The sequence below is a fragment of the Plectropomus leopardus genome, chromosome 3, assembly GCF_026936395.1.
Source record: "Plectropomus leopardus strain MGB_pleo_1.0 chromosome 3, ASM2693639v1, whole genome shotgun sequence".
In the NCBI taxonomy this organism is placed as follows: domain Eukaryota; kingdom Metazoa; phylum Chordata; class Actinopteri; order Perciformes; family Serranidae; genus Plectropomus; species Plectropomus leopardus.
The window spans coordinates 5640048-5666527 of NC_142178.1; the positions used below are offsets into that span (position 1 = coordinate 5640048).

General features: G+C 41.8%; 1 protein-coding gene across 1 annotated transcript in view; it reads right to left on the bottom strand.

Annotated features, from left to right (window-relative positions):
- doc2g (double C2-like domains, gamma) overlaps positions 1–26480 on the bottom strand; it is a 124411-nt gene that overhangs the window by 48028 nt on the left and 49903 nt on the right. Inside the window, 4 exon segments of the mRNA XM_088075419.1 lie at positions 2174–2248; positions 2796–2875; positions 3335–3667; positions 3670–3739. Of these exon segments, the coding sequence (XP_087931545.1) occupies positions 2174–2248; positions 2796–2875; positions 3335–3667; positions 3670–3721 (540 nt within the window). The 5' untranslated portion in view covers positions 3722–3739.

Sequence of the window (26480 nt, forward strand, 5' to 3'; positions counted from 1 at the left end):
TGGCCAGAGGAAACGTGCGCCTCTGCTCTCACTATTTTGACAACTCAATTCTTTCGCAGACACATTTTTGTCTTGTGGATTACTCACTGCAATATCTGAACGCTGAGTCTGAACGAGGTGTGTGTCACTTCTGCACGTGCATGCTACCACTTTTCCGGTGATGTGGGCCCCCGTCTGGTGGGTATTTAACAAATGCTGTTCATGGGTACTTACCTACTCATTGACGCTTTCTCTGCTGCCCCCCCCACCCCACCATCACCACCTCAACCCGCCCCCCCATCAACACTCGCCTGTTGACGTGAGCCGTGTAACAATCCTCCCTGTTTCCATGACAACCACCTGCTGCTCTTCTCCCCTCATCTGTCTCTCCCTCCTTCCTTTTTCTCCACTCTCTCCCTCTCTTCCCCCCTTTTCTCCCTCTCAGTTGTCTCCCTTCTCTCTGCACACTGTTGGTATTTCAAGGTCAAAGAGGGTCACAGGCAGATAGTGAGATAGAGACAGAGATAGGGGCGGAAAGTAGGGAAAGGAGAGCGATAACAATGCAGGAGAAGACAGACACAGGCAGGCTGGAGGACAAAAAATCCCTCCAGACGTTGTTATTGTTAGCACCTTAGACCTCAGACGCTCTCCTCGTTTCAACCTATCTTGGCTTACCATCCCCCCCTGTACTTATCATAACCTCATTTTGTGTCAACCTTGAGCCAAAATGGCCGACAACAGGTTGCAATGTGCTGTCACTGTTGGGGCGAGCCTTATCTTCCCTGCTGCTTGAGCCGAAAACAAGACAAGAGCGGTGCAGCAGACCTGAACGTGTTTGTGCTCCATAAAGCGGAGCGTCAGATGAGCCACATTAGGCGGTAACCAACCGAAATGCTCTCCGCTCAACGGCTCGAGACGACACATTAATTTAACCCACAGCCACGTTTTTTGTTTTTTTTGTCAAGAGTCTTTTCAGTGTTTTTACCTTTGTCTGAATCAACATGTCTGAGTCATATCTAGTTTTTCTAGTTGGAAAATGGGTAAAAATGTTGCCTTTTTTCAGGGAATATTGTTGACCAGCCGCACATATTGGTCTATTAGTTAATTTTTTTGCTCTGCAGTTTACTGCATTACACTCCACTACCTCTAGTCTGGTAAGAGCTAGCTAGCTAGCGACATGAACCATTTGGTCGCATATAACAACAAACTGCAGGTTAAGCGGTTACCAGCAAAGACCATTTTTGACTTGTTACAGTTAAAACTAAAGGTTCATTTTGATAATCTTCAGTTTACTGCACAGCATCCAACCTGAGTGTGATAGGAGCTAGCTCAATGGCAGCGTGGCCCATTTGGTTGCCATTAACAGCAGTGTTGGATCAGGACAGTGCCCACATTGTGGCCACCCTCCAGTCTACCACCAGTTGACCCCCGTAAGTAAGCAGCTCAATTTTGAGCAAAACCCCTTCAGCTTTGTTGACTGTTATTACTGTTAGCTCTGCAGTGTCAGTAGCAGTGTCAGCACTAGTGGTGCTAACATAGTTAACGATGCTCAAGGGGTTTTGCATTCATAACGAAGCCGCTTACTCACCGGGTCAACCTGGGGGAGACAGGAGGGTGGCCATAATGTTCCCGCAGCAATGTGTCCTGTCACTGGGAAGGTGTGATCAGCTGACTACCAAATGAGTGCTGCTGCTCACTAACATTAGCTCCCACCCGACTGGGTGCAGAGCGGCCGAGGGACTAGTGTAGGGGAACCAGATATCCCTGTTTCTGGAGACAGTCCCTGTATTTGTTGGCCTCGCTAGAGCTGTCCCCAGATAAGTGCCTGCTTTCAACCACAGGGCTGCCTAGCAGTTAACATATTTCACTTCAAATATATATATATATATAAATAAATATGTATAAAATTTCACCAACTCTAAATGGATAGTGTTTTGAACTGTGGCGCTAAAGCTCTCAATGGAGCTCCAGACAAAAGGAACGGACATTTTGTATTTCATCTTGTTTTCCTTAAAAATTGACCTGTTAGTTACCAATTAATGAGTGTCCACCTATTGAAAACAAAATAAGCGAATCTCACATCCATAGTCTAAAGCTTCTGTGTGATGTGGGACTTTGGTGTCAGTGCCTGAGACCTGCCCAGTGTGGTAGCATGTTGTGTTAATTGCCATGGAGGTGAGGTTGGCGCAGTGACCTTGCTAGCCCCGGGGAGAAGATGGAGCTTGACGTATGGATCAGCCAGTCCATTGGAGTCCATGGCTTTCAGTCCCTGTGGACGTAAGCAGACACACACACACGCATACTGTAGTGTCAAAGGTGACGTCATCATGCCCTCCAACACTTCACACAACTGACAGGGTCAGAAAAAGACAGCGGATGTGACAGACCTCCTCTACTGTAGCTACATCTCCACAGTGCTCCTGGCTGTTTCTTTCCATGCCACTGTTTCCTACCATCCTTGACTCCTGTGTGTTGTCCTCAAGGGAACCGTTGTGAGTGAGATTTACATAATTAACATCACATGACAGTACACAATATGTAATAAAAGGCATGTGTCCTTGTACGATGGCCAAACGGAATATGGCAGAGCGACATTCTCTTAACATTTCACAGTGCCATGAGATGATACAGTGTGGAATTGACAAGCTGCTGAGGGTGTGTGGTGAACACTTTTAAAAGCTTGAGAGAGCAGTCTTGTGCAAAAAGCATAACAGGAAAATGGTTTTCATTGGGACATCAAGGGGAATTATGCAACCACACACAGACAGACAGACAGAATCCTGTTTATATGAGGAAGATACTGATATCGTGCGTACCTTTGCTTTGTGAATAGTACAATGAAGACAGTTGTTCTCTTGATCAAAGAGCAGGGTGAACTCCAGTGTTCCCAGGTAGGCTGAAAACAACACAAAGCATGGCAATTACTGCTGGTAAAGGGACACACACACACACACACACACACACACACACACACACACACACACACACACACACACACACACTCAAAAGCTCTGAGTCATATTTGTAGCAGATGGCCTCTTAAAACCATGATGCTGCCTAATATGAATTGATCTGTCTTGTTTGATTACTGTTTGGGAACGAGCCGAAACTTTGCAGGCTGAGTTCCACTATCGCTACATTGTCTAATAAATCATTGGAGCCGCTGTGTCAAACAAAGTGGGAGTGACAGACACTCCTGGAAAAATGCTTGACTCCACAATTACTCCACGAGCACATGTCTGAAGAAAATGCTGGAGAAAAGATTCCTCTCCAGAGACTTGGAAGTGTTTGTTTTTGCCGTGTAATTTTCACATGGATAAACACATGCACGAAACTTTTGCACCACTAAACTCACTGTCATCATCATCCGAGTCCACAGCCTCCTCCCTGTCTCCGTCATTGTCCCCCCTCCTCTCCCCATCCTTGTATCCTCCGCCCGTCTCCCCGTTGAAAGTCTCCTCTTTAAGGATCTTCTTCTCCCTCGGGGGCGGTGGCGTGCAGGGGTAGTCGTGGAAACGTGGGAAGAAGTCTGAGATCTGTGGGATGGGGAGGATGGGGCCTGGGCACACATTGATGGCAAAGTGCTCCTGCATAGAGATCTTGACCGGCGAGGGAGGGGGTGGGCCGGCAGAGTGGGGCGTCGCCGAGGGGGAGGAGGCGGACGAGGAAGGGGTGGAGGTGGAGGATGGGGGATAGCCAGGTGGGAGGTGGAGGGGGGCGGCGGGGGTTTGGAGACGCTCATGTGGACTGTCGAACAGGACTGAAAATGAAGAGAGAAAGAAGTGTCACGAGGTGAGAAAGATGGAGAGAAGAACAGCTGAGATCATAGCAAAGAGGACGAAGTAATGAAAGAGAGAAAACAGAATTACAGTTACACCCTCCTCTAAAGCCCTTTTACACAGAGATCGCACAATAAGTTTGCTACTAAGTTCCTTCTTCATGCCTCCTTTGCATTTTTACACAGAACCAAACAATGACAGCATCATGCCTTCCCAATCTGTGATTACAGACAGCATGCCAGCATCACAGAAGCAAAAGAGGCATGACTTTAACACAACAGCGCCCCCCTTCAACTGAAGGTGGGTTTCCTTACAGATTTAAGCAAAACTTAAGCAATATTTTCAAAATGTTGATAAAACACAATCGCAAGATGACTGCGTTTCTATTGAGTGATGTTATGCGACTTCTCCTCTGGCGATAACATTCCAAGAAGCATGGTGATGGATGTCAACATTAGCAGCTTTATTTCTCTTGCAGCCACCTCACTAGCTGTCATTATTTCAAATCGAAGGCGATGTAGGCGTGTTATGGGACCGATGACGGAAAGGCAAGCCCCTTATACGTGGGAGTGGCCATGTATCAGGGATTTCTGGTAAGTGATAGTCCACGGTTTTACAGAGGAATCATGGCTTCAAAACTTCTGGATGATCCGCTCAACTTTTGAAGAGTTATGTGATGCAATAACAGCTCTTGTAGCTCCTGCTGCATCATGAGGGAGCCAGTTCCTACTAACAAACACATAGCCATAGAATCATGTGACTTATATAAGCCCAAAAGTGTTTCCATTGCAGTTTTCTGAAATATGGCTTTTTCAAATCGCCTGAAATACCAAACCTGAACTGGTCTAGGCATTCTGCACATGCTCCATAGTCTCTGCACTGTGCTTTGACCTGGAAGTCAAACTGCATAAATTCGTAGAATAAAGCTTCAAAAGAAGAAGAAGAAAGGAAGAAAACAAGACAACATCAACATCCAAATTAAAGCATAGTGCACTTATGAAATGTGCAGCGCTGAAAGGTTTTACATGTTGTCACCGTTTGACATGCAACCTGTTTGCAGCTTGCTAACTTGTCTGGTATGTGACATCATAGGTCAACTGAAAGAAGGACCAATAGCTACTAGCTGAAAGGGGGCATATCTCCACCTACCATGGAGTTGTCGGACATACTTCTGTCAATAGATCTATTTTTCCCTGGTGCTTGTATACTGGGACTAGAACAGAAGTCCAGTTAAATGTCCTAATCAAGCTATGACCATAGCTCAACTTAACTGTGCATGTAAACATACTGACTGTTTCGGCGCTATTAAAACCTCCGTTGCCGGCTTAAAGATGTGACAACTCTGTCCTCCCATTCCTCTTACTTTTTATACACAACGGCGAAGCGGCATAACGGCACAGTATTCCCATCTTGAACAGGCAATGTAAGGCTTAAGTGTCTTAATCTATTTAACTTTGTCAATATGTTAAAAACCACAGAACACCTATGAAATCCTGATGAAAACTGTTTCTTTTTCCATCCATTGATGCAAACCTGATTTTTCAAAAGCTAAAATAGAATCTGCCAGAACCTGTGGCACCTCAAGTGTGATTCACACATTGTGTCAACACACCGAGTCTGCGCTCTGAATTAATATTCAAATGTAGTGCTGTAAAGTATGAACAAGTGATGTCACTTGTGTATCTGCACTTCACTCTAATCCTTCCTTATCTCGCTCTTTCACTCCTCTCTCTCTCTTTCTCTCTCTCTCTCATCTGTGAGTCCCCTGAGCAATATTTACATAATACTATTTGAAGCCTTTCGCAGTCCTTAACGTATTTGTCACCAAATGAAGCGTAATAACTGTTGCCAAAACTCCGACCTCGTTGAGCCAAAACGCTATCATTTCCTATTTTCCTCACGGTGATTAAGCGAGACAGAAGACATGTTTTCTCTTCCCACAGTGCCACCGCGTCTTTTATTATTTCAAGAGCAGGTTTACTTTCTGTGATCACAGACTTCAAACTGATTCCTTTGTTTAGTGGTGCTGTCCCAGATTAGACCAGTGAAGACTAAAAGAACTAGGTACCAAAAATGTACCTGTGTTTTTTTTTTTTACCATACATATTTTTTTTTAAACATACATATGAGTCAGGTCATTTGAGGATGCATGCATCCATCATATTGCTTTTTACTGTCAACTTCTGACATCTGCCCCTTTATGTCTGTGTTATCGTGATTTTCAAGTCTACCCCCACCCCTGTATTGCTCTCTTGGTTTCTGACTGATGCATCTGTTGTGTGAATGCACATGAGCAGCCTGTTTGGCTCACTGTTATTTGTCTAGTCTAGTGTTGCCTTGAAAACTCTCACATCAAAGTGTTGACTCATGGGGCTGCAACTGCTGCCTGCTGTTTTCAATTTAAATTAATTCATCTCTATTTCTCATCTCTTTTCAATTAACTGATTCTTTGTGATAACATGTTAAAAAAAAAAATTTTAAAAAGTGAAAAATGCCTGGCACAAGTTTCCCAAATGCTTGTTTTATCTGACTGATGATCCAAAAATTCAGAGACTCCATTTATTATCATATAAAACAGAGACAAGCAGCAAATCTTCACATTTGAGAGGTAGCAAACAGAAATTTGCATTTTGCTTGAAAAAAGACTTGAAATATCAAGAGCTCATCAAAAATTAAGATTTATTTTCTGCCAATTGACTAATTAATTCAGTGTTTGAGCTCTAGTTAGCGTCCAACCCTCTTTTGCAGCTGACAAATGCTGTTAAGCCAGTATGGTTTCCCTTTTTCATTATGTGTTTACCTTGTATGTCCTCTTGTATGTTGACATAAACCATATGCATGTTGCAAATATATTGGAATCTGCCTTTATATTGGAATTACCATAAACTGTATGCAGATGCCAGAGTCAATACAGAAACTGAGGTAATTCCTTTGACTTATCAGTATTACTGTAATGCACCTCAAGTGCATCATAAAATATATAGTCTCTCCTTGTGACACATTGTCATGATATAGTAAACACACTAAAGCTTTTGTTGATCAGCCAAAGCACCGTCCACAACCACAAGGAACAAAAACTAAAACAATTGAGAAGCTGCAAACAGAGAATGATTGGCATTTTGCTTGAAAAATGACTTGAAATATCAATAGCTCATCAAAAATTAAGATTCATTTTCTGCGTATCGACACTGTTTCTGCTCTAGTTAAGGTCCACAAATGCTGCACAAATGCTGTTAAACCAGTCAAATTTTCCCTTTCTCATGATGTATTTGTCTCATATGTCCCACTGTATGTTAATAAATACATCACGCGTCTTACCAATAGATTAAAATCTGCCTTTACATTGCCTCAGTTGTATGTAGATGCCAAAGTCAAGACGTACTGAGGTGATTCCTCCTCAAGCGTAGCTAGTGCATAGTCCACATCCACATGGAGCAAGACTTGACAATGGGGCTTTACATTTAAGAAGCTGGGAGCACAGAAATGATTGGCATTTTACTTGAAAAATGACTTGAAATATCAATAGTGCATCAAATATTAAGATTCAGTTACTGCCAAACAACTAATGAATTCACTTTCAGCTCTGGTTAAGTTTCAGCCCTCCTCCATAGCTGACAAATGCCAATTACATTGACCTTTTTAATGATGTGTTTATCTTGTTTGATGACATATACCGAATGCATGCTGCCAATAGATAAGAATCTGCCCTTGCGCTGAAATTGCCTCATGTGTATGTAGATGCCAACGTCACGACAGGCACTGAGGAGATTCTTTCTCAGTGTGGGTGAAAAATGTTGGTTTTTGTTTAACTTAATGCACATTAGTATTACTATAACACACATCTAATGCACCATAAAACATAGAGAGTCTCCCTCTGACACATATTCACGTGTCGATATACTGAACACACTGAAGCTTTTTTTTAGAAAGCCAATGCAAGTCCATATCAACAAGGAACAAAACTTAACTAGGGCTTCATATTTGAGAATGTGGGAACAGAGAGTGATTTTGCTTAAAAAATGACTTGAAATATCAATAGCTCATCACAAATTTACATTGAGTTTCTGCCCATCGAATAATAAATTCACTGTTTTGGTTCCAGTTAAGTCAAGCCCTCTTTAGTAGCTCACAAATGCTGATAAACCAGTCAGCTTTCACTTTTTCATAACTCGTATGTTGACATGTACAGCATGCATGTTGCCAAAAGATTAGAATTTGCCTTTATGTTGAGACTGTTTTGTGGTGTATGTAGGTGATTCCTCCTCAGCTTGGGTGAAAATAATGAGGCTTTTCTTTGACTTTGTTGACATCAGTATTACTACAATGCACCTCTAGTGCTGCATAAAACATAGTGTCTCTCCTTCTGACATACATTCACATATATGTCGATGTACTGATTGTACATTGTTTGATTTGTTAATAGCCAACGCAAGTCCGTATACACAGGGAACAAAAGTTAACCAGGGCTTTACATTTGAGAGGCTGGGAATAGAGAATGATTTTTATTTTGTTGAAAAATGACTTGAAATATCAATAGCTCATCAAACATTTAGAGTATCTGTCAATCAATGAATGAATTCACTATTTCAGCTCTAGTTAACATCAAGCCCTCTTTGGTAGCTCACAAATGCTGACAAATCCGTCGGCTTTCACTTTTTCATATCTCGTTTGTTGAGATTTACAGCATGCATGTTGCCAAAAAGAATAAAATTTGTCCCCATGTTTAAACTGCCTCAGCTGTATGTAGACGTCAAGAGAGGCACTGAGGTGATTCCTCCTCAGTGTGGGTGAAAATAATGAGGTTTTTCTTTCACTTTGTTGACATGATAATGCACCTCTAGTGCGACATAAATCATATAGTCTCACCTTCTGACACGCACTGACATATGTGTGGACGTACTCACACACTAAAGCGTCTGCTAATCAGCCAACGCACTGTCCGCATCCACACAGAACAAGACTTAACTCAGTTGTAAACTCGCATTTTCTCAAGCACATCGCTCCCTCCTCACTTTACTAAGTTACAGCACTTAAGCAGACTCTCTCTGACACACACATGTAAGACCATACACACACACACACACACATATAAAGACCCCAAACTGCCTCGTCCCATCTTCAATACCTCCACTCATTCAGTCACTGCAATAGCTTCTTATGTAACAATACCCAAATTCATTGCCTGGGTGCCCACATTCAAATGAGCAGTTGCAGCATGTTGCTCACAAAGTCAATTGCGCCTAACCTCCGTACACAGAGACACACGCACATACGAGCACACGTGCACACACTCAGACACAAATATAGCAAAGCACAAACACGTACCCAGGGACAGTCTTCATCTGTGCCAGTACTCCATCTCGCTTGCTCTCACGTCCTCTGTCTCTCACACACTGAGGAGCAGGCAGACCAGCTTTGAGTCAATATATCCCTCTGTACTCTCTCTCTCTCTCTCTCTCTCTCTCTCATTCTCTCCCTGTCTCTGTTCGTTTGCTCTCCTCCTCTCCTCTCCTCCGTCCCTCCCTCTTCGCCTTCCCCTGGAGTTGTGACGTATCTGGTTAAAATCCCCATCAGTCGTTTGCAGACTGTGCTTATAGTGCTGTCACTCACTTTCTCAGCAGTGGGGAGATTTAAGGAAACCCGGGAAAAAGAGGCACGAGTGTGTGTGTGTGTGTGTTTTGATGGTGTTGGGGGGGGGGCAAAGTAAAAGGCAGACGAGCAAAGAGAGATGGACAGACAGATGAGGAGACAAACCGACAACATTCAGAGACACCAGAAAAAACACACACAAAGAGGCATAAAAATACAGTATATGTATAATAGACGGAGAGGAAGATGAGTTTGAAAACACTGAAAGCACACAAAAGGAAATGTTGCCCTGGGATGAAATTTTAAAAAAAATCCACCAGCTGAAGGACACAGAGAGGAAATTAAATTCAACGTGTTGACTGAGCTGAACAAAATACACCGTCAGATTACTTTGTGTTGGCTATGACTATGGCCAATATCAGCCAGGCAGGCGTGTGTGTGTGTGTGTGTGTGTGTGTGTGTGTGTGTGTGTGTGTGTGTGTGAGAGAGAGAGAGAGAGAGAGCATGCGCGTGTGCGCTTTGTTTGCATGCATCCAAATGTAGCTGCCCTCACAGTAACGGCTGACACCTGCCACAGTAATAAAATGAATCAAAGACAACAATACATAAATAACGGAGGACCTTTGCAGCGTGACAATGCAGTAATTTACTGGTGGACACAAGAATGTGGATGAAATGGATGAATTATAGAAGTGTAGATCTTGAAACTTCATGACTTTTCCTCCTTTTTTGACAAGAATTGCTTAAAAACTTGATCATGAACTGATAACAGGTACAGAAGGGCATCACTTCTGTTTGGATTTTTTTTTCTCAGCTGTAACATTTCTATCTTCAACTGGTGCACACCTATCAGCCACAACAAGTGAATAACAATGATGATCTTGTTATAATGTTTTCCGGTCCTGGCATGCATGTGGACACCACCTGACATGCACCTCCCATACACCTCCTCAATGGCAGTGGTTCCTCAGCATGGTGCAGGACAATGCAGCATGACAACACAACACAAAAACTGTTTCTGGAGCAACTTTCCCTTCTGCTGAGGTGCATGGAGAAGGGAGCTGAATCAAAGGCGTAGAAACTCCAGCAACACTTCTCAGTTGAAGGAATGGCCCAAGGAGCATGACAAAGAGCTCAAGGAGTCGACCTGGCCTCCAAATTCCCCAGATCCCAATCTGAGCATGCATTTGAGGGAAGTGCCAGAATCCCAGAGGTCCTGTTTCCATGCCTCGACAGGTCAGAGCCAAGTTCGATCCACAGTGGCGCCTCTAACCTGTCGAAGCACGGACACAGGCCCGCTGGGGGTGCCTTGTGGTTTCTGGCACCAGGACGTTGGCGATGGATCCTCTGTGGGTTGCTAGGTGGGGTACCGGCACGTCCCACGGATGCTCGACTGGGTTGGGATCCTGAGAATTTGAAGGAAAGACTGACTCCTTCAGCTCCTTGTTATGTTCCTAAGACCACTTCTGAGCAGTTATTTCGGTGTGACGTTGTGCATTGTCCACCTGGGGGGACAGTGCCAATGGGGAGTGCAGTTGCTGTGGGGAGGTGTACTTGTTCTGCAACAGTGGGTGTTGCATGTCAAGAAACATCTACATGAATACAACTTTTCTCAGCAGATGGGTTTCTTGGTGATTAATAAAGAACAATAAAATAATGTCTGATAGGGGAAAAATAGCAGATTTTGCAATTAATATTATTATTTTTACCCTTAAGTAAAAATTGGGTTTGTAATTAATAACAATGACGAAATAAAGCTAGAAACAAAAACACACAGGTTTACAGGATAACATTTGAATTTTGAAAGGAAAAGGAGAACAAAGCTGAAAAAAAGAGTTCAAAGGATTAGAAATAGACATCAAAATGAAAAAGGTGAAAGAAAAATTGAATTGAAAATACATTCCCTTCCCCTTCCTGTGCAGAACAGCAGGAAAGCTCTTTGAATACAGCATGTCCCTGAGAGTAAAAAAACAGGACAACATAACATTTCAATGACATATTGCTGGTTGGAAACCAATCAGAGCTCTAATTGAGAGCTATGTGATTTTCCACGGCTGATAAGTAACAGATGAACAACAACAAGCCGGGTCAATTAAATTAATGGTCAGCTGGAGGAAGAAGTGGGGTGAGTACATATGGATGCACGTGCTCGTCCATTTGTAAACACTTTGATTTACGTTGGGCTTCTCATTACTATCTGCATCACCTCATCAATATTGCGTTAACAGACCATTACACTGTATATTCATTAATTTGCAAAAAGAACACGAGGGCTAAATGAGTTGAAATGAAATAAATGAAAGCTCAGCCTACCGATGCCAAACTATTCCACTATAAATAGGCGCTTTAGACATGGGCTAAACGCTTTGAGTGGCTTGATATTAATGCAGAAGTGCTCTTGTCGGAAGACGACAGACTCCTCTGATGGTCTTCATGATGTTGGTTTCGGAAGAGCTGCTCATCCCTTTGATAGAAACGAGAAACGCATGCATGTGCAACAGTGCATAGGTGAGGAATCACTCTATCCACAGCAGCAGCAGCAGCAGCAGCAGCAGCAGAAGCAGCAGAAGCAGCAGTTATCAGACATCTGCAGAGTGCTCACAGCTGACCTGCTGACCACCAAAACTCTTAGCCGCTCTCCATGTGGCTGGGCACCCAGGAGACACATCGAGTGCTCTTACTGCAGTCTCAACACGTTTAGGTCATGGCCGATTTACTCAGAATTAGTGTTTTCTGATGTATTTTGCAGGGCTGGTTAAACAAAATTAAAAAAAAAAAAATTACTCTTAGTGGGTTCTTGCCAGGGTCAGTCGCTTAGGTCATGTCTGTCTGGGAATTCAGAGGTTTTGGGCTGATTCCTGTGTTTTCAGACTGAGCCAACAAACTAAATCAGTATTCCTCCACCAGATTTTTATACCCTGCAGTGTGGTTAGAGCTTTTAAACAGATTTGGGATCTTTTGTATGGAAACAAACTGGCAAAGACTTGTGTCATTTGGCACTAACAAAAGGGAAAACAGCAACTAAGACAGTTATTTTAGTTAGACTTTAGCTGGATGGTACATGGACTTGCACTTCACTTTTGTAGTCATTTTATACCATTCTCACACTACAACTAACATTTACCCATTCACACACACAGTCATGCACTGGTGGCCGAGGCTACTCTTCAAGGTGCCACCTGCTATTAAGTCTTACATTCATACACAGACTTATGGAATAGCCATCAGGAGTAATTTGGGGTTACGTATTTTGCCCGCAGATGCTTCAACATGTTAACTAGAATTACCGCCTCACAGTTATGTACCTCCATCAATCAATCAAGTTGCAGTTTATGTCCATGTCTGTCCAGATACAGTACATATAACATATGTAGTACAGATCTGAAGGAATTTAGAAGAGGGTAGTAACTGTATTTTCTGACAAACTGTGGATGAACACATTTTCAACCCAGCAGCACGAAGATCTAAACAATCAGCACAGTTTCAAGGTGGGCATCCAAGGGTACCTAACCAAATTTCCACTTCGGGTCCTGAGTTACAGTGTTGAATAATGGCCAGAAAACATGATGTCACAGTGAAGCTGACCTTTGACCTTCTGGATATAAAGTGTCATTACCTCATCATTTTATCCTATTACATATTTGTGTGAAATTTTGTCATACGTTTTGGCCCAAAAAAACCCCAACTTTTTTTTAGGTCACAGTGACCTTTGACCACAAGATTCTAATCAGTTCATCCCTCAGTGCAAGTGGAGCCTCTTTCAAGAGGCCTTTTCTTGAGATTTTGTTGGTGAAAATGAGACAGATGCAAGGTCACAGTGACCTTGACCTTTGATCACCAAATTCTAATCAGCTCATCCTTGAGCCCAAGTGGACATTTGTGCCACATTTGGAGAAATTACCTCGAGTTGTTCTAAAGATACTGCACTCACAAGAATTGGACAGAGTGACGGACAAACAACTCCAATAACACATTGCCTTTGGCCAAGGCTATCGCTGGGGCTGAGGCATGAGAAATTAAAAATCAAAATAACAAAAATATTTAGAGGCTTTCTGTAAATTAGGAATCCTGGCTACAGCCCCAAATCTACAATAGCCATACAGATATTACTTCTTTTTTTCTGTTAGTTTGTTTGTTTGTTTGTTCAGACTGCCAGCTGAAATCCATCTTTTTGGCATTTCCAGATTAATTTTGAATGTCTGGACAGCAAGACGTAATAAAAGACATAATATGTGACTTTTGCGAAACCACATTTTAACATGACTTGAAATGCAATTCTTTGGATTTTGGAATTCCGAAGATGTGTTTGACTGCACTTTGTACTTTGCAGTTGCACTTTGGAGAGAGGCTACTGCAAATCCACTGAACCTTAACACGTGTTGAAGCACTATAAAAAATATTAGTTTTTTACAATGCCATGCTGTTGTTTTGACGGGCGAAATTCTGCAGTCCTGTCAGTACAAAAAATGTCCTATAAGGACTGAAAGCCCATTTCTCCAACAGCCCTTTTATACTAAAATAAAAGCCTTTGCTCCAAAGTCCTTTTTCTTCATAAATGCAGATTCCTTCAGTTAGTTTCAGTTTCCACGCAATGTTTGAGCCACCAAAAACTTTCCATTTTGCAACATTTCAAAAATGTAATTATGATACTAATAATAAAAATAATTTTTCCTTAGCCTTTTTTCTTTGTTTTTTTCCAGACATTTTCGCCTAGATTTTTAAAAAATTAAGAAAACTGAGAACCAATGTCAAAGTATTGAGTCATTTTCAATGTATTCCCCAAATAAGAACAGCTCTGAGAAGGCACAGTCTTCTCTTTCCTCTAAACAAAACCTTAACAAATTTATTCATCCATCAAGTTGAAAAGTGACTCAAACAGTGATGATGTTCCTCAGATGACTCACACACTCAGTATTAACTGAAAGGAAAGGTGACAACATCATAACCGCATAGCCGATGCTGTGAGCGAGGATGAATAAGTCCATCCAACAGGCACGAGGCTTTAATTTGACACCGTTTTCCGATCACAGCGACACCAAACCACATGGATCTGTCTGGTTAAATGTGTCCAGACCGGTTCTGAGGAGGAAACGCAATCAATTGTGCTTGAAGAATGAAGTCTGGACAATGGCGCTGCGGTATCGATCTTTCTCAGGGGTAAACATTAGGCAGCCTGTCAGATGGATATTTAACACAGTGGCATTGCCCATGAGCTGACAAAAATAAATAACACTCAGCGACATCCAAAGAAAGAAAAGGATGTGAATCATGCCAGAAGAGTGACGTTTGATGATGAAGATGGAGGCAGGTGGATTCCAAAGTATTATTTACTACAATGTTTGCAAAAACAAAAATCTACCACAATGACAAATAAGGGTATGTCTAAAAGAAAAAGAAAATGCGTAATCAAACCAAAAATCCATCGGCCTGCCATACATCCCTCAGCCTCAGTGTTAACTTGATTAAAGCACTGACATTGCTCATGAGTATATGATAAATAATAAACATCTAAAATGAGAGAAAGAGAGATTGGTGGGAAGGAGGGAGAGGGCTCGGCCAATTTTTGGAGGAGCATTCATCCAGTGCTTCTGCATGGCAAGATAATCTCCTCCCATTACCACAGCACAAAGCAGTGCAGGTTTTCCATTAAGTGTACAACCACAGCCTCCCCAGCCTCTCAGCCAGCCATTAGCTCCCAGATTAAATAAACCTCTATTTACATACTGTAGCACCAGCGCATGCTGAATGTTTCAACGTTTGGCACCGAGCAGGATGGCAAATTGCATAAATTTTCTGATAAAGATCAAAGCAACTGCTCATCCTATCCTACACTCGCCCTTGAAAGTATGTGCAGACATATCTTGAATTTCTGAGTTTCCTCTTTTTTTTTTTTTTACAAAGTGCAACTGAGGATGTGCTGTAGAGCCTAAAGTCAAACTGAAATTAAAACTCATTTTTGATAGGAAGTTGGTGTACAGCAGTGATAATCAACTTATAGCCTGTGGGCCTAATCTAGCTCCCAATGGGGTGCTGAGTAGCCCCCAAAACATTTTCTAATTCCCAAATAAAAATAGTGTTTCACACCATGAATCGTTTTGTACTTTTAGTATAGATAAGTTGCCAAAGTGCATGAAACAGCATCAAAAAAGGGCAAATCAATCTTATCAAAGAAAGTGCCAGTGGAGGATCCCACCCAGCCACCTGACAGAGTTCCAAGCCAAGCACTTAATGACCTAATATCCCAGAAATGTCCTAAACCCTTAAAATGTTCCAAAGGTCCCAAAATCCAAGAAATGTAAAATCTGAGACACATCCTAAAATCATAGAAACATCTAAAATCCTAGAAATGTCCTAAAAGCCTAGGAACGTCCAAAAATCCAAGAAACATCCAAAATCCTAGAAATGTTCCAAATGTCCTAAAATGAATGTGCTAAATATATATGAAACATCCTAAAATCTTAGAAGTATCGTGAAATCCTAGAAATGTTCTAAAATCCTAGAAATGTCCTAATATACATGAAATGTCTCAAAATCCTGTTGTAAAAATGTCTTAAAATACTTAAAAAGTCCTAAAAACATCCTACAATCCTAAAAATGCTCCAAAATCCTAGAAATGTGGTAAAATCCTAGAAACGTCCAAAAATTCTAGATATGTCCTAAAATCCTAGAAACGTATGTGGCTGCTGCAACTGGCCCTTGGCCTCTTGTCATTTTGCAAAAGTGTCCCCCAAGCAAAGCAAGTTGAGTATCCCTTGAGTAAAATATCTTTAGTTTTTCAATTGACTTATTTGGTCAAAGCAGTACCTACCAAACAACAAATTTTTGACCGTGCTTTCTACATAGGGGAACCTCCCACTGACAGCTCATAACTGAAGCCACATAAGTCAGAAAGATAGGGTTGTACTTAACTAAAGAAAATCTCGGTCAACTGAGATTCTACCTACTCTTTCGACCAAGACTTACCAAGCTGTCGGATAAATGGCCTCTGGGACAATGGGACATTTTTTGGACAAATAAGGCTTCGACTTACAATCTGACTGAACTGGAGAAATGTGATATTACATTTCTCTAGTGTTGTTATGAAGCTACAGTTCCAACCTTCACCAGCTGTTGGGTTAACGTTTAGCTGTTCCCCTACTGTGATTTGAGCAGTCCTCTGTGACTGCGTATTTTACTTGGTGTTGCAATTTAAAATCACTCATCAAGAGTTAAGTTTATAGAAGTACCCTTAACTATAGATTTTGACAGTCTGGACTTATGAGAAAAATGTAGCTTATGCTAGCTAAACTAATGTGGCCTGATATCAGCACCAAGTGAGACATATTTTTATCAGTGGATAAACATTTTTTGAGTGTCAAAGCCCCTGCGAATGACTCTTTTAAAAATAAGAATTTGATCTGTTCAGTCTGATAACATTTGGAAAGTGTAGAAGAGCCACAAGTCAAATCATTTTGTCCCCAAGTTACCAGAGCGCTTATCCAGAAGTTAGCCATTCAGCCGGTGGAAGTCAGTCTTACAGGCATGGTGCTCAGTGGTCCTATGTTTCTATGGGCCCTGTAAAGCACAAGATCCAGGTAATTTCATACTGCGGAGATGAAGCGGTTTTTGCTGAGCAGCTTTCATAGGAATGAACATGTATCTGCTATATACAGGTCTTTCAATACATCCATGATTCAGGTGAGCTCTAGTCCCGATCTTAGTGAATTAAGCATGGGTGCATTTTTGTGATGAATACAGCTTTTCATTTATAGGAGGAAGAATGTGTTATTTCCTCTTTCAGAAGTGAGATGCATCTGAATGAGCGGCAGCCATAGGATCTTTCTCAATGAGAGCAAAATGTGAATGCCGCTGATTTTCCTTGAATGTCTAACAAATTGTTCGAGTGACATTTGAATTCAGAAGAGGAGTCCTTAAGAGACACTCATCTCCTCTCTAAGCGTACGTAAATCGCAAGAAATTGAATGAATTTAATAGGCAGAGTGATGTTGGCGAGTGCATTCTTAAACAGGTGGCTAGTTGTTGGAGTTCCCCCGGGGTGGCAGTTGGTGTTACAGGTGCTGCTCACACTCCACATCACTCTGCTTCAGGGGGGGTGGGGGGTGGTTGGGCGTGTTGGCAGAGAGTGCTGTTCTGTCAAGGTGCATTATTCTTTTCACCTCACGCCACATCCCCAACTTCAGCCCCGCATGGCTCCTGGTCTCGCACAAGAAGCAGCTCCCTCTGTCTTTCTCTCGTTCTCTCCCATCAGGTAACACTACCTTCACCTTTCCCTCATTTTATCAGTCTTCCTCTCTCTTTCTTCCTCCCTCTGAGCGCTGCTCTGACACAGACAGATCCTATTAACCCCACCTGTGTATTGTCCTTTACTGTGACAAGCAGGGGTCGCTCACAAAAAAGAACAGACATGTGTTTCTTGTTGTGTTTTTCATTATCTAAATTCATACACAATGTCACTGAACAGGTTTTCATTTTTCTAATGTTTTGTGACAGGCCTAGCCAACAATGCAAAAAGAAAGAATGACCCCTGTCAAATAAAATGACAGACTGACTGAATGATATTCCCTCCGGTTAAATGTGTTAGCTCATTCTTTGTTTATTTTATACTTCTCCTCCTGCTCTTTTGGGTGCTCTTGAAGAAAAAAGCACACCGTGTCCCACTAACATTTGTCTCAATTCCATGTTTTCATCGAACAACTTGCCACATGGTTATGAGTTAGAAAATGCACTTGTGACGCCTGGGGTTGTCTTATTTCTTATTTTATTACCCATGAGATTGAATCAACCTCCTGACGCTGATCTGGAAACAAGCCTGCTGTTACAACTCTGAAGCAAAGCGCAGCACTGACACATTTTTCACTGACCCAATTAGATCCTGCATGGATCCTGTGATAGGCTGTATTTCCAGTGTTGTGTTGAATGTGCTAAAAGAGTGCAGTAAACATAATGAACATGCATTTTTTTTGGGCTGATCTGTAATGCAACTGATGATCATATGGCTCGCCAATATAATGATATTATATTGATATATAGATAGATATCATCTTAGGTTTTGCATATCGTAACACTGCAAGTGTTACGTTTTCCTGATTTTAAAGCCTGAATTTCAGTAAAGTAATGTAATTTTCTGAACTTAACAGACTCTTCTAGCTGTTTGATTATTATATAGTCAAATGAATATGAACCAATGCGAACAGATTGAGTTGTACTGCAAAGGATTAAAGGCACCAGGAAGGCATGGGTAGAATCACAGTACACCGGGGTATTGAGAAATCCTGAAGATATGTTTTCCAATACCGTCATAAATACAGGCACTCCTCTCTCTATTCAACGCATGGTATGTAGTGCACAGCACGCACCACCAGAGCTCAGGGTCTGGTCTCTGCTGGTGAAACAGGCAGCTGAGCTGAAAGACACAGTGACACCTAGAGAAGTTACAGGACTATAAACAGCCGGCGGCCAGCAGGCAGAGAGAGACTGTAGGGAATAATGGTGTTTTTTTACATCTAACTTGGTGAATTAAGGATTTATTTGAACCAAACTGGAGCTGGTGATTGTTGGAACAGTGGACTTACTAACTAGATCACTAGGAAGAGTAACCAAGACAGTTTTTGGATTTTTTTTTTGTTGAGTTTTAATGAAGTGTGTTTTATGATGAGATAAAGAGGCAATTAAGCCTCACCAGTTTTCCGTGACCGAAAGAAAGTTGAATTTAAAAGGTGTACAGTTGCATTTTTCTGCTGAAAGCTGAAAGTAAGGAGCGCACTCGCCATCATGCATACGTCCCAAGCCTAACACCTGGCATGCCGTGTGCCGAAGACTGTTTGCCCATCAATATGTGTTTCTCCTTATCCCTAGTCCTGACCATGGAGAGGGGTGCTACATATTTTTAACAGAGAACATTGATAAACAGAGATGGATCACTTCAGATTACAACCCTTTAGGAGACTATAGTGACAGTCCTGAGTCTATTCATTTCTATTGGAAAGTGAAAAGTGAATAAAGATTATCACAGATTCTATCGCCCCATAGTCACAGAGTCAAGAGAATATTGGTCCCATTTTTTACAAGCCGCCTATCTTCTGAACATTCTGACATTAAAAAGGCATTTTTCAGAGGGAAAAATCAGGAGAAAATTAGCTTTGTTGGAGCCATGCCTCTGTCTCAGCAATCCCCTAATCTGGCAACACTGACTCTCTTGGCTCTGTGGTGCTGGTCTGTCGGTCTGGTTTCACTGCTGTAATGCTGACGTTACTTTCCAACCAGATGAAGAGAAATTTAAATAGACTTTTCATGAGACCATAAATCAAAAGCTAAAATCAAAATAACACTTGTGTTTCTTTGCGTCATTCTTCTATTACTTTACATTATTTAAATGCATTTGGAGGGGGAAGAGAAAATGTTACACTGATGTGATTTTATACTGGAGTGATGTCAGATATTAAACTGGCAGATTAAAAACAAGCTGCAAAATAAGAAGCAAACGTTACATTTATACTGTATATAAATATATATATAAAGTTGGAATGTTTTGAATCAGCTTTCATCCATCCACACAACACTTCCAAACGAGGTGGGGGGACGAAAGGGAGAGGCCACACCCACTAAGAAGTATGGTAGTATGTGCCGTTTCATACCATTGGCAGAGCTTATAATGTGTTATCTTTTGTTATAGAGTATCTTTGATCTCAAGAGGAAGGAAACACTTTCCGAAGGGGGAACAGACTTGGACACTACACCTGTATGGCTAGTGCAACTGGCAATTCAAAAATGCAGCTACCGGTGTTTAGGATTAAAGAGTGACTGTGTTTACTGATGACTGAACCAAATGCGTCGGAATTCCTTATAGCAACAGCTAGGGCTGTGCAAAATGACGAAATATATCATCTGACTATAAAAGTCTACTGTTTCATATTATGCTATGTTGTTTATATCATTTACTTCATATGATAATGCTTTGCGTCCGTCTGCATGGCCAAGGGGGCGTCTACACATAGCAGGGCACCACACCGACAGACCAGCCTACTCAAAATGAGGAGGAGCCAAAAGAGGAGCTCCTTCTGTTGTTTGGGCGTGGTCTAGGTATGAGAAGTTAGACACAGAAGATGGGGTGGATGAATTAATGACATTACTCAGTGCATCGCAGATTGTTCCATGTTCTACGACTGTATCACAAACGTAGAGTATAAATTGCCCTGTTGTTCTTTTAGCCAACGGCATGAGACTCGCTTTGGCGTTTCGTTTTTCCCTCTCTCATTCGGTTCTCTGCCTCTCACAGACACAAACACACACAAAAATCTGCAGCAAAAGCATTAAGACCTCCAGCATGAGACAAGCTGGGTCCTTCAAAGTAAAGGCAACACGGGCTCCGCTTTGATTTATTTTAATTAGAACAGAACTTTATTTAACTTTACTATAAGAGTACATTATTTAACATAAGAACAGTATTTTATTCAACCTTATTATAACATTCGCATATTATAGTTTGCAGTGGTTTGAAGGAGATTTCACAATGTGGAGATATATATTGTGTACGGCAATACAGCTTTAAAATATTGTGATATTATTTTAAAGCCATATCACCCAGCTATAGTGACGGCAGCTGTTGAAAAGAGGAACAGAATGTGTAGGTGTCCTCGTAAAATACTTCAAAGTAACTCTAGTCAATTTTAAATAACTATTTATCTGTGTATCTACGCCAAACACTACGGAAGTTACTACAAGCAAGGACACATTCAGCTGACAGTCACTAATTAAAATGGTCACTCATTGACCCAAAACACCAGAATCACTGAAGCTAGTTCATGTGAATATTTGAAGAAATTTTATGAACAAATCAGTACAGATTTCAATGGGGGAAAAAAAAATCTCTTTTTATGCAAACTTTTACCACAAGGTCTGACAAAAGTGTACATCAGCCACATTGGCAAAAAACTTCAGACAAAAAAGTAAAAGCAAACAAGCTTATTTTTTGGGGCTTTACCTTAGTTTAAAATTTAAAATTGTGAACTATAAACGTAAACGAGTTAATTTTACTGTGTGTGTGTGCTGAACTTTGCACACCACTGCATATTTTTCTCTCTCTCCTCTGTTTCCCTTGTTCAACCTTTCCCTGTTTTTTCCCTCTGCTCTTTTTGATGAATGGCTTTGCTTTTTAGGACAAATGACAGCCCCCTGATTAATTGTGTGTGCTCTTTCACTCTTTCGCCTTCACATCTTTTTCTGTTTCAATTTCTGTTTCTCACCCTGTGTGAGTAGGAATATTCTATCTTTACCTGGGTTTGTCCCATCAGCATATTCCCATAAATAAAAGAGAGGGAGAGGTTGAGGTGGAGTGGAGGGAGGGAGGGAGGGAAGTGTGGCCCAGAGGCAGGGCAGCGGGCATGTGCGAAATGGAGAGGTGACTGGGTGGAGAGGGAGAGACGAGCCAACTGCTCCAGATCAGAGTGTGAAGGTGACTGCAGTAAATAAGACAGAGATGTAGAGATGAAACGAAAGAGAAATGTAAAAATAGAGGGAAATAGACAGATGAAGAGAGATAACACACGCACAAAAAAACTGAGATGGATGGAAAAGAACAGGAAGGGACATGAATTAAAAAATGCCAGGCAAACAGGAAGAAATTGACAAAACGGATGTATAAAAAGCAGGATAGTATGAGGATGTCAGAACCATTTCCACAGCAATAAATAAAATCCATGAAAAAAAAAAACCTTCAAAGTCCTGAAAAATGCCACCCACGATCAGACAATAAAAGGAGCGTAAATGCAGTACATGACAGGGGAGAGAAGAGCAGAGCCTGAGATGAAGGACTAAATCGGGGATGTATTGAAATAGCAGTGATTGTAGCGAGGTGTGCAGCCAGTGCCCCGTGGCAGGACGTCATGCTGTGCTTAATGAGGCAACAGTGCAGGCAATTAGTTCCTGATATGACATTATCAGTCACCAATAAGTGAACACATCATTAACCATTGACCTCTCCTACTGCCTCTCATCCACGCTCTCTTGCTCACATACAAACTGCACATGGCATGTTTCTAAAACAGTATACAGTTTTAATATCAATTTTTCCTTTCTTCTTTGCATCTACACAAACATGAATATTACCCAAATATTATTCAAATCAACTCTGTCTGCGGATATCAAGTTCATAATAATTCAGTAAATATTCTCGTCTATAAGAGGCTGTACTATCAGCTGTACCAGTCTGACTTTTAAAGCTAGAGTGATGACGCTGGTATCACCTGAAACCAGAAGACCTGAGGCATTCAGTGGTTCTCACTTTCTGGGTGTCTGTAGCTGTGTCCCAATTCAGGGTCTGCATCCTTCGGAGGCTGCATTCGAAGGCCAATTACGTCACAGCGCTGCGCGAAGGCTGTCCCATTTGGTCACAAGTCGAACGCTCCTCCTTTCGCAGCCCACAAATGCGTCCTCCTTTTCCCTCTGTTTGGAGGACACATCGCTACTATCCTTCGCGGCCTTCCATTTCCCAAGATTCCTTGCGCGCCCGCGATCTTCAAAAATAATGGCGGCACAGAGCGGAGATCGGAGCGTTGATTTAACTTAATGTGGGTTTTTACTCATTTGAAAATCAAACGCCAGATATGTTAAACTTAGAGGGACATTAAAATCTCATAATTTCATTCATAATACGTGACGTTAGTAATGCTAACATGTAGCCACCTAGCAGCCCCGCTGTGCTGCCCGCAGCAGCGGAGAGCTCCGTCCGCAGCAGCGGAGAGCTCCGTCCCCTGACGGAGGCTCTACTGCGCGAAAAATCAGCTTCCGACGCGGACAGAGGCGCTTGTCCTCCTCCTCCAGCAAAATTTAAATAAAAAGTAAATTTTAAAAATACAATAATTTCTTTGCTTTAGTGTAGTTTAGTGTAGTGTATTTAGTGGAATCAGCTGATGTGGGGGTAAGGGCGGGAACATCTGGAGACGCAACCAGGAAATCCTCCGAAGGCTAGACTGTCCCAATTAACAACCGTTAATGCAGCCCTCGGAGGTGCCTCCGAAGGCTGCGTAGGCTGGGTCCTCCGAAGGATGCAGACCCTGAATTGGGACACAGCTATATACACCACTTGGGCAGCGCTACTATAGTGACGCCGTAGATGCAAAATTGCATTTCCCATGGTTGCAAAGGAATGCTCCGCCTTACTCTGCCTCTGATTGGCTTACCTTGACATTCTTACCAACTCATCTCACTCCTCTAGCCTAAAACTAACCATTCCAGCCAACGAAGACGGCATGTACTCGCCAATCAAAGAGAGAGTAGGGCAAGTCAGTCCATCGCTATCCTGGGAAGTGCAAATTCATGCCAGGACACTCGAGACCCTTGCTCGTGTCTCGCGTGAAACTAAAATTCAACTTAGATAAATTGTTTTATCGTTAGTCACGTGCGTTGAGTGACATGACTGACGTCAACCACAATAAGCTGCCCCCTGTGTACCTATAAGAACACTGGCGGCTTCTGCCCAAGCATCAAAATATGACGTGTAAGAATGAGATCACGTTGGGTGCAGAAACAACAAGAGCACAGATGTAGGAGACCTGAAAACACTGACCCATCAGAGCAGACTGGGCTTTTCCCTGTGTGGGGCTAAAAGAAGCAGGCGCTAAATGCAGCGTCTCAGACAGAGGGTGAGTACGAGTGTTCCAGCACGGACTGTATGAGGAAAAATGCTGGGGTTTGAACATTGAAGTATGTAATCGTGTTCTAGTAGAAACCCTTCACACAAGTATGAACCTGGAAATGAGCATGATTTTAACCTATTTAATGGAAGCACAAAATGTGTTTGTATCCACATTAGGAAAAAATGTTTATTAAATCTTTAATATATTCACAATGATAATGCACTATTAATAACATTTTAGTGTTGATCACAATTTAGCTTCCCACAACTAAGTAACCATAACTGACTGCAAGCAGACGTTTAAAATTCCTGCTTTGCTCATATAAAACTCAGCTGCATACAAAATTAAGCTCCTCTAGATGAACAGCCAGCCACTGGGTGGGAGGGGGGGGGGGATCTAATGTTTTGGCTTCACTTTTAAGGGGGCTGTCAAGCCATTGCGCAAAAAATCTACAATCGTAGCTTGTGAAAAAACTGAATGTTCGGATTTTTTTTTTTTAAACAAAACAAAACAAAACAAAAAAAACAAAACAAGAGCAGACAGGCAAAAGAGTAGCTGAAACTTCCACGTCTCTTCCACTCAGTATGTTTACATGATGTTAGAAAAAAATTAATTATTGATTTAGTCAGACTAAAACTAAAGACTTTTAAAACACATGCAAGCATGTTTCACTGACTGAAATTGTATCAAATTTCTCAATACACACCTAGATAATAACGTTAATATTTGGGCTACCTTTGCATGTATTTGCCTCAGCTGGGCTTAAACTGGCCTGGGCGTTCTGTGTATGCTCCTAGTCACCACGCTGGGCTTTGACTCTTAAGTCAAACAGCATAACTTTGTAGAAATAAAGCCTGGAAAAACAAAAGAGGAAGAATGGAAAACAACAAAACAAGTTGAAGGTAAAAAGTAAAGGATAGAGTATGTACAAAATGTACGGTGCCGAAAAGATATTGATGTTTCCACTGTTAGACATGCAACTCGTTTGCTGTTTGCTACCTTGTTTGGTATGTGACATAATAGGTCAACTGGAAGAACATCCAATAGCAACTAGCAAAAAGGGGACATATCTCCACCTACTGTGGTGGCGTTGGACATACTTTCTTCAATAAATGGATTCTTCCCCCAGTGCTTGTACACTGGGACAAGGACAGTAGTCCAGTTAAATGGCCTAATCGAGCTAAAACTGTAGCTCGACTTAACTGTGTATGTGAACATACTGAGTGACAAAAGACCTGACACCTCTACCCACATGGCAGGATGCAAATTTGTGTGTCCTAGGATAGCTGAGGCATGAACTGCCTCTGATTGGCTGATATACTTACCCAAACCAGTCCCACTCCTCTAAACCTAACCAATCCAACCAACAAAGGCAAAAAGTAGTACCAATCATAAGTGGAGTAGGGCAGGTCACTCCTTCGCTATCCTAGGATTTACATATTTGCATCTTGCAGGCCATCAACAAATCCCTCCACGAAACAGAGTTTGCTGATGCACTTCGCAGTGACAAGTGTGTCAGTGTTTTCTTTGTAAAAAACAATCCTGATGATAATCCAGACCAAACGTGCACCATGAAGACCAACATTCTGAGCTACCTGGATGAAAAATACAAGGACCCTCTGACAAAAGAACCGCTTGACATGGCCTCTGTTCATGATCCACCATTCAAGCTGGATACATGGATACAAGTAAGGACAATGTTGCACCAATCCAAGCCAGACCTATAATCACTGCACCAGTACGCACTGTAAGTGAGTAATAGTTGTGGTTATATATACGTACATAAATGACTATAAATGAATAAAATGAAATTGATAAAAATGTGCTTTGAAATCAATGATGAGCGGAAAATCAGGTCCAGATATTGTCTGTATATATTCGATATTCACACATGTAGCACACAGCAGGAGATAAACTGTGTCAGAAGGGTTCTCACCCACTGGAAATATATCTGTTTGGTTTCTGTGAGGAGCTGCTTGGTTAGAGCATGCAGGAGCCAGGACATTAAACAGATTTCAAACAGACTGGTTTGTAAGTTGGTGATTAACCACAGAGTCTCTTTCCATTTGCTTAATGTGTCTGACAATTTTGGCTTTGGTCCCTGCCGACGCAAGTTCCAGAATCTCATCATCTCTCCACTGAGACATTTTTGTTGCCGTCTTTGTTTAAATGACCCTTCTTCCTTACCCTTGGTTGCTTGTTTTTCGAGTTTCGCCACATGATACAAACATGCCCAATTGCCCACTGTGAATTCTTTGTACAATTACCTGCTCTGTTCACACATCTGCTTTACTGGACATTCCACAGACATCGTACCAGGAAGCTGACAGGATAAGTCCACCAAATTTCCATTCCAAATTACATTTGCATTCCTACATACAGCTCTTTTTTTGAATTTGGTAGAGGATGGGCCCAATCGATCCCCAAGTTTAAACTGATTAGGATACACCAATGTCATAGAAAAAGAAGCTTCTTTTAACTGCTGATGGAAAAACACCAA